General features: G+C 39.2%; 1 protein-coding gene across 2 annotated transcripts in view; it reads right to left on the reverse strand.

Moving 5' to 3' along the window:
* Positions 1–2606: 2606 nt before the first annotated feature.
* LOC131224791 (carotene epsilon-monooxygenase, chloroplastic) overlaps positions 2607–12153 on the reverse strand; it is an 81164-nt gene continuing 71617 nt past the window's right edge. Inside the window, exons 7-10 of one of the 2 annotated variants that reach the window (XM_058220179.1) lie at positions 9359–9441; positions 8743–8905; positions 7863–7922; positions 2607–2832 (exon numbers count right to left, since the gene is read on the reverse strand). In XM_058220179.1, the coding sequence (XP_058076162.1) occupies positions 2812–2832; positions 7863–7922; positions 8743–8905; positions 9359–9441 (327 nt within the window). In that variant the 3' untranslated portion in view covers positions 2607–2811. Of the gene's footprint in view, positions 2833–4113; positions 4359–7862; positions 7923–8742; positions 8906–9358; positions 9442–12153 lie in introns of those variants that run through there. The other variant, XM_058220178.1, reaches the window with a different exon arrangement.

Genomic DNA, 12153 nt, shown 5'->3' on the forward strand with positions numbered 1-12153 from the left:
CCGCCTTTGAACTTTCTAGGGCGGCTGAAATGTTTCCGTAATTGACATCCAACCTGATGGGTGGGCCCCACCTCGATGTATATATTGTTCATCCATGACGTTCATTGGCGAACCCCACCATGATATAAGTGTTTTGTCCATGCCGTCCATTGGTGAACCACACTTGATGTATGACTTCTACAGTATTTATAGCCCATTGTAGGGCCAAGCTCAATTGGGTTAAGGTTTTGGCTCGTTTTAAGTTGTGGGTTGGGCCAAATGTAGGGCCCACCTTCTAGACCATATTTGGGCAAACTTGTGGACCCCACTAATCTGTTTAAAAGGGAATTGGAATGGTGGCCCACTAGCCTTAGGTCCATCTTGAGTGCATGCCTTGTGGGCCCATTGGTGGTGGTCCTATTTAGGCCAATGCTTGGGCCTTTTCAAATGATAATGAATGCACCCTTGAATGGACCCATTTTGGCTATCAAAGTGTGGGTTGTAGTAATCCACTCATCCGCCCATTCAAGTGGGGTATTGGACTGGGTCGTAGACGCTTGGGACAACAGATGGATATGGTTCACGTGTGGATTTGCTACCATCTATGATTGCTATAGTAGGACATGTATGTGGTGATGATATACGTGTGTGGTAATAATGTTGCATGTATGTGGTTGGATCATGGATGCTATGATAATACATGTGAGTGCCTGCACCTATTTGGAGTAAAAGGACTGCGCGGGGCCTCCTCATGTGCCGCCTTAAATTATTGAAAGCTTAATTAGCACTATTTGGCGGCATGGCACTTGCTCACAAACTTACAGGACCGATGAGGTGGAGCACTTAATCCTTATAGTCCAATGAATGTGTTGGTGGCACGACCATTATGATTATTCCACATATAATTATAGATATGTGATTATGCTAAGCGTTAGCTTGATACTATGTGCAGATTGTACACGCTTCTGATATAGGTGTGAACACTCCCATAGCCTCCTTGACCATGTGTGGAGTGCACACCAGATCACTGTCTTACTTGTTTGGTGCCACGGTAGTTTCTAGCCTGCCTCGAATGTACAGTACAGGTGTTGTATTTACACGCACACATTCGTATACATGCATCATAGCTGAGAAGTGCGTGGCGTGCAATGCAAGATCACGTGGAATCATATGAATGCGAGTATGTTTGTTAAAATGCACATGATATATCTACACAGATGATATTCGGTCTAAGGGACCGTTGGCATTGGTGCTCGATGTACGTTATGCGGATTTTGCAACATATATTCAGTCCATGATGACCGTGGACTGAGGTTGGATGTGATTGGGAGAGGAGCTCGGTTGGCATTAGGGCTGCCTGGTATGCATACATGGCTTACATACATTGATTGAATTCGATTATTCCGCATGGTGTACTTGTGAATTATCATAGCATTGCACATAGCATCTCTATGTGATGAATTGAACACCATGGCAACAACATGATTGTATTGATAAGACTACTATAGCGGCACCATGGTTGGTATTTGTAGACACAAAAAATTTAGGTTCTTTATACTCGTCTGAGACCCTTTGGTGAAATTCGCTAAACCTTAAGTGGTACCCTCAAGCCTCATCATTAAGGCCGGGCGGATACCATGAGTCACCTAGTGTTGAAGACCATTATTAACCCGACTCCTGTCAACGCGGTCGGGTGAGGAAAAGTTCGAACACGAGTAGCCAAAGATGAAAAGCGAATGTGGTTGAGTTTGACCAACCCATGAAATGAATCCGCTACCGGTGTGCCAGGTGGGTATTGGCATAGCACTAGATATCGGGGCCTAGTGATTTTCAAATATGGTAACTATGCTAAAATGTGGACTTTTAGAGGACTTACATGCCTGCATACACCTTACAAACTTCTTCTGTATTGTGTCTTTGGCATTACATCCCGCCCTCTCGGCTTCATGTGGTATTATATTGTTACCATGCTTTAGTTTGTGTACTCTGATATCTCGATTGTTATTGCATGCTTGTACACTACGCACACACGAGCGTACTCACTAGGCTGCTAGCCTAATCCTTCATTTTTCTCATTTTTAAAGACATGAGTAGCTTGGAGGACTTAGCTTTATGGATACATCTCGTCTATGTTATGCTTTGGTGATATCTACATTTTGTACCTTCTAAAAAGCGTTCTACTTGTAATTTGACTAAATCTATAGAAAAGATTATTTGCTTGGTATTGTGATTGTGGATTTGTATGCTCTAAGTATTATATAAAATAAATAAATAAATAAATAAATCTCCTTATGGTGCGTTGAACTCTATACTCGGTGTATGGGTGCTGGGTATCAAATTCGGGAAACCACGGAAGCTGTCAGTTCTTGAATTTGGGGCGTGACATAATATAATAATAAAATCATTTTAACTATATGTGCCCTTGTCTCTCCTGTATGAATGTGTTAATGGTGTGAGAATATCTTGTGAATGTTTTGTAAATGAATGGCAATGAATATGACTAATGCCCTGAAATTCAGGGGTTGAGTACATCCATGATCCCCAAATTCTCAAGTATCACTAATGCATGTAGAAATGTAATTTAATGATTAAATTAGTTGGCATCAACTCACTTATTGAAATTTAAATGAAACAATGCATAATAACTAAAATTTAAATGATAAAATACAATTACACTATTGTTCATACCATGATTTAAATGCAACCAATAACTTCGATTAATGGATATATCAAAATTAATGTTTAAAAGTAATTCCACAAAGTGATATTTCTGTATATGACTCCAATGATAACTCTGAAGTAGAGCGCTGCTAAGTTATTCTTAGTCATTGATCACAGCGGCCTTGGTAACACCTACATACATGAGATCTGGTTAGTGTTTTAAAATACCGTCCCAGGTGAGAGTTAATATTCAACTCAATGTTAGCAGTCCCTAAGTTATAGATAATATCAACACAATCAGGTTCAAGTAATGAAGTAAAAGATCACAAACACTTACATAATTTACTTGTTTAATGCATGTGTGCAAATGTATAGATGCATAGTTCGGACAATTTTAATGTGGGGCTCTCTCACCTACCACACAGTGGGGGCCCTCTCGCCAATCGCATAGTGCTAGGGGTTGAGTTAACCATTGAGGGTTCTCGTCAAACAACCCAGGCACTCGATACACCCATAAGAACCAATGCACATGAATGCATGATTACTAAGCCTTTATTAATCCATATTCAAACAACAATATCAGCGAAACCGGATTACCAAAATTGTAAAATGAGTCAAATACACAGGAACCACATAGCTCATCACTAGTGTCATTAATCCATTTAGGGTCGTCACCCAATATCCAAAATCATTAACATCATAGGTATTGACAATTTGCCCAAGAAATAAATCAATAAGGTGATGGGTTGTCACCCAATGTTCAATATCATAAAAAATGACAATGAAGTTGCCGACGATTTACAAGAACTCAAGACGGCACAACTCATGAATTAGAAAATCAAAGAATTTACATGTTGACCAAGAGGGTCACTACCGTGAGCACACCATTTCCAAATCATTACAATTTTTAGGTCATCACCCAATCATTAATAGCGGGCTCGTCCCTCCATCGGTGCTCAAGACTCACTATCAGGCTCTCTCGCCTCCACAAGTTAGAATTTGAACAGACATAGTGTCCTATATCACCGCGCCCAACCCATGAGTTGTAATGAGTAGCTCGTTGAATCACAATTACAAATGGCTATTAATGGTAGTCGTGGTATACTGGATTTGATCTGATGTGTGTCTACGTTCACAGAATAATGATCATCTCTGGATTAGACTAATTTGGTGGATCAAGGAAACATAAATTGGCCGACATTGGGTGCAAAGCAGCTCACGAGTAGCCCAAGCTAAAGTCGGTCCAGCTGTGTTCCGCCTGCATCGATCAAACTAATTTATGGCAACCAAACCTGAAATAGGTGGTCCACAATTCTAACGGTTTTCCAGAGATTGATCTTAAATAAAACAAGCCAATAATATATTAATCATGTTTATAGGCATGAATTAATTATATTCCATCAAATTTCTTACATAAACATTTAATCAAATATTTAGCGTGCCAAATGAACAATTTCTTATTTCCACAAAATCAAGCCCGAATGAATACTAAATTCATACCCAAGAAACATGTTATCAATTCAATACAGCATAAGAATTACAAACATATAATAATTCTAACATTTAAATACATATAATTTCAATCAACACCCAAAATTCACCAACTGAAACATCAAGAGCTGATAAAAGCTAACCTAGGATAATAGCCCTCATCTTAGAGTACGATTCCATGTACTAACAACATCTAGAATCTAAATTTTGAAGAAAACCTGAAAACCCTACATAAATTTCCTACAAAATTGAATTAAAACAAGGAAAACACGATTTTAGTATTCTAAATCAAGTATATGGCATAGACTTACCTTCGATTACCACTAGGCGTCAATCACCGGAAGAAATGATGACATAATCAATGAATTCCAGCAAGCCCGAAGAAAAATCCTAAAGAAAACCTAAAAATATGATTTTCTAACCCTAAAACCCAAAAAAGTTTCATATACATAGGTTTATTTGGAAAATCGAGGTGAGTCACACAACTCATACTCCTAGGTTTTGATCTAAGTTGCGTGATTCAGGGTACGGTCTCAGACATCTAAATCCATGTGGAAAGTCCAGTCCACTAAGACAAATGTATTCCTATAGTTTCGCGATCGTTGGCCACCAATGAACGGTCTAGAACACATTTGGACATTTCAATCACATTTAAGACAATTTAGGGAATAATATTTCTTAAACTTAGGTAATAGGTTTGTAGCGTTCATTGTCAAGCATAGGATTTAAATTACAAAGTGCATTTATTCATGGTCTAAGTGTATTTAATTAAAATCGCACGGTTCTTGTGTTACAAGGGTAATTTAGTCAATTCAACTCCTAAACTTAGGGAAATCAAGATCGAAGCCATTGGTTAAGTAGGTTCTTTAGTAGGCCTCCATTCTGATTCAGTTACCTGGGTCGATCAATGATGGTCTCCTTAGATCGTGGCCTATGATTTATAAATCACAGAGTTTAGTATAAGATCATGGTGTTCAGGGGAAATCAGTAGCTTTCTAAGGGTGTTAAATCGAATTCATGCGGTTAGATTTGTGTATCTAAAGATTTTACGTGATTCTAATGTGTCGGGATTCTAGAATCAAAGTTTCATATACCAATTTTCATAGTCTTCAAGTCTTAATTTCAGACGTGTGTATATGTTTTCGCCTACTGAATTGGAAAAGTTTCTAGTGTTACCTGAGTACATTTAATACTTGAGTATTGAGAAATTCATGTTGTTACAATATGATTCCTAATGTACAATTATACAATATCCAAATCAACATCAACAACTCCAATCTAAGCCCCCAATGAATCCATTGCGCCAAAGTACAATGGAAGAATTGCACATTCCACCTATGCAAGGGCTACAACCAATCCATGTTGACCTTGAAGCATGGGATCCAAAACTTGATCGATGAGAAAATCGTGCTCATGGCCCCTACTGCTGCCAACAACATTATCCAGAATTCTCCGCCACAGCATCAAGTGGGTCCGAGTTCATTAAATGCTTATGTGAGTAAAACAGTACAGAATTGAATCCAAAACTTGAGATAAATGGTGTTTAGGGTTCTTTTCATACCATATTCTTGCATGGAGTGCACTAATGCGCTCTGCTCTTCTCCCCACAAGGTTCGTCCCTAGTTACTAGTGGCTCTCTAGTGTACAAAACCATCTTGCAGAGGTAATTTGCACAAGCATCCCGGCTATCCTCCAAACCCACTGGACTAGTTACATACTTCAGTAGATCTGCCTGTGGATTAAATACTGCCCTAGCAATGAGCTACAAATGCTTTCCAGCCAAAGGGAACCTCTCTACACTACAACAAGACTCTTCATGGCTTCGTTATATCTCATGCTTAGCAGATATACCGATGGCTCTACCGCCTCAAGTTAAAAACATATCCACAACAACTAATAGACATGTTTGATGCCCAACAATTTAGTCTGCCTTTGACACTTGGTGACTAATAAGATTCCAAGTGCCAATCAGCAGCCAAGGATTCAGCATTGGCGATTTTCAGATCACTTGATCACCCTACATGGTGTGAAAACTGCTTTTTCCACCAACAGTGTTAGATATGTGGTTTCCATTTCAATCAAGGTTTTTCTCTACTTGAGATGTAAATAAGGACTTGTGGTATGTCACAGCTTCTAATGTGTATTTTGACCCCACAATCAATGAAACCCTCAAAATGGGAAATTTGGTCGAACAAGGATGTTGTCTTTCTTTTGTTGCAAGTGATTTATCCCATCTTTATCCAAACTCCAATTAAAAAACACTCCGGAATTCATAAACAAATACTTGCATGCTCGAAAGGATGCATTTCCCCTATCATGGGATAGTTAAATACCAATGTTAATGTCTCTATTATCCTAGCAACCTTCTTATCCAAGTCTAATACATACAGTCACATTATGCTGGTCTTCCAAAACACCCATGAGATCCTTTGTGACCCACTGGCAGGGATATAAGCTCATACTTCTGAATCATCAAATCATGGGCTCCACATAAAAACTCCGTGCACAGCAGTGAAGATCTTTATTAGTCTGTAGCATAGTTTGAAAACTCAAAAACTCGAAAACTCAACACAATATTAAACTGGGTCTGGTCAACCCAAAGACTTGAATCGACTCGACTCAATATTTAATAATTAAATTAAGAAATGATTAGGTTAATATTTAATAATATATGTTTGGAGTGGGATAAGTACATGAAAAAAGGCTTCAAATTTCATTCACACAGTACATGGCGAGTTGGTTGTGAGATATGTGTTTCAACAGCTAGGTCATGTGTCCAAATCTTGTGTCCCACTTTTTAATTGTTGAAACAACCCATCACTCAATGAGGGACTCAGTTCAAGTCACACCGAGTTGCATACAGTCTACTGAGTTAACGAGCTAACTCGACAAGTCTTACCAAGTCACAACCAAGAAAAAAATGCTTTCCAAAAAATAAAAATAAAAATGCTTTGCCAAAAAATAAAAATAAAAGCAAAAGCTTTCCAAAAAAGTCACAACCAAGTATAACCACATCGGTGAGCTTCTTTGTTGAGCCCAAAAATCTCGTTGAGTGAATTGACTGGTGGCGATTCAAGTCGAGTCTGACTCATGCTTTAGAACTATGGTCAATAGTAGAGAAACTAATCTCTATGAGTGTACCTGCTTTTTATCTTCAAACGCCCAGGTTGAATCAAGGGATAGAGAGAACCAGGAAAGGGTGGATTTAACAAGAAAATCCCCTAGGCTATTCAGGGTTTAGATATGTTTCAGGTTGATATTGCTTATTTCATAGTGCCGATCACCAACAATCAGATGTACCGATTGTACAACCCATTTCCTTTTATGACTGAACTTCGGTTCCAACTTTCCATTGGGAAGAAAATGCTTCTAAAAATGTTTTGCAGATTATGTCACCCTAAAACTGGTTGTGGGTGAGCAGTTTTCTTTATTACAATGGCAAGTCAACAAAGAGAAACACAGAGCCTATTCTTTCGAACTATGATCACGGGAATATTTGCGATAACAAAATTTCTATGTTCATTACTCATTGCTGAGCTAACCGCAGAAACAATGACATGATGTACGATGTGTATAGGATATTAGATATCTCAAGAGTATGATTATGGAACAAGATCTACCATTAGAAAAGGACTAAAGCAACCACAAAAATGAATTATTTTTATTTCAATGTGTTACCATAAAATAAATACTGAAATGTGAAGACATCCATAAAAATTGATAAGAATTACCCAAGGAGATGGGGCAAATTCAAGTTGTGGTTGCCGTTGACTCACTCTCATGTATAAGCCCTGTAACAACAAAAGAAACTGCTTAAAACATACTTTTATCTATTTGATGCCATTCATGTGTACAAAAACAGATAAACCCATCTACAGTTTCTTCAAAGAAATTCCGTTGCTTTCAAGTTAAATTATTCTTGAATCTTTCGCAATGCCCAAAATGATCTGTATCTGTTCTAACCTACCATGCCGTCAAATGTTCAGGTCTTGAATAGGGTCATTGGTAATCGAATACATCCTGACGTATTGCAATGTGATAGGTTGGGAATTTAGTCATTGGAATTAGGTTTTTTTCAATAATCCAAACCTCAGCCAATCGTCAATCTCAGCAAAGCCAGACAAAAAACATGAGCTTTCTCAAGAAAAAGTCCAGGCTGAAAAGTCAGTGGTTAAATCTCCCTCTTCCATTTTTCAGCTGGGAGTGTAGTGAAGTGACCGGGCACATTGATTTTGTTCGGGCGGGCTAGACCAGAAGGGGGGTTGTCCATTTTCAAAGAAGAGGACCCAAATTTCAAATGGTTGGAATAATCTAATGTAAGATATTTTTTGTTGTATAAACGGTTTAGACAATTGGAAGAGATCCAGATTCGAAGGTTAAAGTCTCAAGGCATCACATTAAAATACATCAGTATGCATTCGAGCAAACCAGAACTGGTAAAGATAAAAAAAGAATTCAAGATGGTGGTAACGAAAGACAGCTGCATTTCAATTCAGCTAGTGTCTGTGTGCAACAGTGCAGGGGTCCCAACATGTGGGATATTTACAGGTCTGGATATATGCATGGTGGAAAATCCAGCACATGATTGCTCTTAGGTGACAAGGCATATACATTTGTTGTATGAATAGTAGCACCAGTAGTCATGCTGATGTTTTGACCAGGAACAAGCTCGAAGTTCATGTGCTGCAGAAAAATCACAAGTGCTACAATCGCTTCCAACAAAGCAAACTGATCACCAACACACTTGCGTGGCCCTCCACTGAATGGAATGAATCTACAACACAATGTTCTTCAAGTTAGAATCCAACAGTAATGAACTGCTATAAAGATGGAAATGGTTAATTGCGCCCCCCCCCCCCCCCCCACACACACACACACAAATCAGCCTGATTTTTAAGCAGGGTTGGATGTCCCAGACATGCAAGGTTGTATGACAGAGTGTCCAGGTATATGCAGGTAGAACATTTTTCATCTATCAACAGTCCCCCAAGAAAAAAAAAGGGGGGGCGGGGGGGAGGAAGTACTAGGAAAAATTCTTGGATATACTTTGTGCATTATATTGGAAGAACTGGCTTCAAATTGGGTCAGGGGGACAACAAAAATGGAAAATTGGGAAGAACATTGGATCTGATGTCACCAATGTACTGTTGTACATGGGGTACTTCAATTTCCCAAATGCAGGTGTTACATGCTGCCATCCTTCGAAAGATATAAAACAATTGCCCACCTGAAATCAGTGTTTGTCTCATTTGGCATGGGTTCTTCCATGTCAAATCTTTCAGGCACAAATTCTTCTGCTCTCTCCCAGACCTTGTACAACATAATCATGAAAGCAGAATAAACATATAAAGAACAGAATACTGATATTAGTTACATTTCTGCACACATGCACACATGATTATATATATGACAATAGCCAGTTCTTATTTCTTTTTGAATTGGAATTTTCTTACATTCACATGCAAAATATACTCGCAATGAATGAAGCTAACTTTACTATATGCTGTCCTTTCCGTATGATGGAATTTTAGGAAGTGACATGATTCCTGTATACATAAAAAGACAATCAGTTCCTCCAGTTTAGCATCTCGGTTGCTCGAGTACTACTATAGTAGCATGAAGTATGAAGTGAAGCGGCAATAGATTTGATGTGGGAGAGGGGAAGAGTGTTTTTTAAAATGTTCACAAGTATAAAACAGTCATGAATTGTAGCAGGGCGCGAGTATGAAGTGCGATTTGAAGCAGGAGTGACACCTTGATAGAAGGATCGTGCAAGTTAGGGTACATATCATGCACCCAAGAAATCTATTCCAGGAGTGTGACCCAACTCTGTAAATAGTAACTTCTTTCATGTTTTTATTAGCATGGTTAATTATCTGATTTGATCACCAGATAGCAATTCTAATGATATTTAGACCTTTGCTGCAGGAACCTTCTATGTGAATGTTGCTTGGCTGGACCTTGATGTTAAACAAAAGACAACAAATGAAGATTCACTTGTAGATCCCACTCTACACCAATATCTGACTGGAAATGCTACATATCCGACTAAGTTTCCAGATATCACGTATTAGTTCGTTACCTTCGCTATGTTGTTCAGTTTATCAGATTTTTTATTATAGTATCATGGAACAACTGAAAGCCTAAATCGATGCTAATTGGGCAGGTGATATTGAGGATTGGTGTCCTGATAGGAGCTTTTGTGCTTACCTTGGTGATTATCTTCTATCTTAGAAAAATAATATCTGATTGCAGATTCCAGTATCACAGTTGAGTACAGGGCTAGAACAAAGCTACATCAAAGATTTTTTGGCTGACTATTATTATCTTGTGTTTTTTCCCACATCAACAATAATCCACTATGATATGACACCATCTCTACAATATATAACGAAAGTAGTCGGTGGACATTTTAACCCCTACAATTACTAGTCGAGAGATTTAAAGAAAAAAAAGAATATCAGTGTCTGGCCCTTCAACCAGGGGTATTTTTATCAATATCCATTTTTATAGCCTGCGCCTTTTTCTCTCCTCTGTATGTAGAGTGCACACAAATGCAACTTCTTAAGAATGTCATTAAACAAATTAAAAATATATATGTGGGACCCAACCATTGTGATGTATTTGCGAAATCCATTCCGTCCACCAGTTGCAGCAGCTCATGTTAGGATGTGAGCCCAAAACCGATGCGTATCTAAAACTCAAGTGGCCCAAAGCACCAGAGACAGAGAGAAGGGGACCCCCACCATTGAAATCACTCAGCGGTGAGGAAGTAGACATGTTGATGGGAGCTCAAGACATAAATGCTGGAGAAGAAATGCAAAGATTTGTGAGCAGAGGCAAAGATCCAGTTGCATAGTAGTAGGGAAGGAAGATCTTACCAGGATGTTGTAACTATGATTCATGAAATGAAGACATGGAAGGAGCTTTTGGAAGGTAAGATGAGAGTAGTCATCAACAACTCAATAGCTGCCAAGAAGAACTCTGCCCAAGGCTTGCTTGGTTGGCAAGGTCTATTTTATGGCCACCTAAGTCGAAGATATCTAAGAGGGTTAACAATCATTGGAAGATCATGCGGCCCATCAGAGTGAAGAAGATAGACTGCGATTCTGTCTTGATAATGTTACAGGTGGTGTCAAAGATGGGCAGATTACAGGAACACCAGAACCCAGTGGAAGGTCCATGTGATGTGGTTTCTGGCTGCTCAACCAGGACAGTGCGAATGAAAGTCTGGGGTATCCCTCTCCATGCATGCGACATCAACACCATCAAAGATATTGACTCGTGCATAGGTATGGTGCTGGATATGGATTTGAGGACAGCTTGCAGGGAGGAAACGGAATTAGGAATAATCAAGATCTGAACCAATAGAACTTCCCTGTTAAGACATTAATCCTGTTAATCATTAAAGGGCGGACCTTCCCAGTAAAGGTCAGATAAGTGGGAGAGTCCTTCGACTTTCTGAGAGAGAGGGAAAAGGAAAGACAAAAATCATAAATCAGCAAAGGGCAGAAAATCCGGCAGGTAGGGTTCATGAGCATCAATAAATGGAGAGGCTCGCACATAGACGATGATGGTGAAGTGGCATGGGAGATGTCCAGCAGGGCGATGAAAAGGACCAATCATCCAACGGCTAGGTTTCATCTTAACTGTGTGGAAGTGGAGGCCTATGTTAGTTGGTTTGGTGGAAAGGAGAGAGAAGGGGCAAGCAGGAAAGGCCAGCAGGGGTGATTATGAGTCTCATCAAGGAGCATCAGTAACACAGAGGTACTCAGACACAAGTCATAGTTTTGAAACGATCACGAGATTTGTATTAAAAGAAACAGAGAAACAAAGAAAAGAAAGATCGCCGAGAAGGCGACAACAACTAAGCTCCTAGGAAACAAAGATTACAGCTCTTTAGGGAATCGACATTCGAAGCCCATTCTATGATTAACTGTTTAACTCTTCACGCTGAAGAATCCGCTGATTTGGATTCGTTTCTGAAACATCTGCCATTTCTTTCTTCCCAAACAGCCCACC

The sequence above is a fragment of the Magnolia sinica genome, chromosome 14 (genome assembly GCF_029962835.1).
Source record: "Magnolia sinica isolate HGM2019 chromosome 14, MsV1, whole genome shotgun sequence".
Lineage (NCBI taxonomy): Eukaryota > Viridiplantae > Streptophyta > Magnoliopsida > Magnoliales > Magnoliaceae > Magnolia > Magnolia sinica.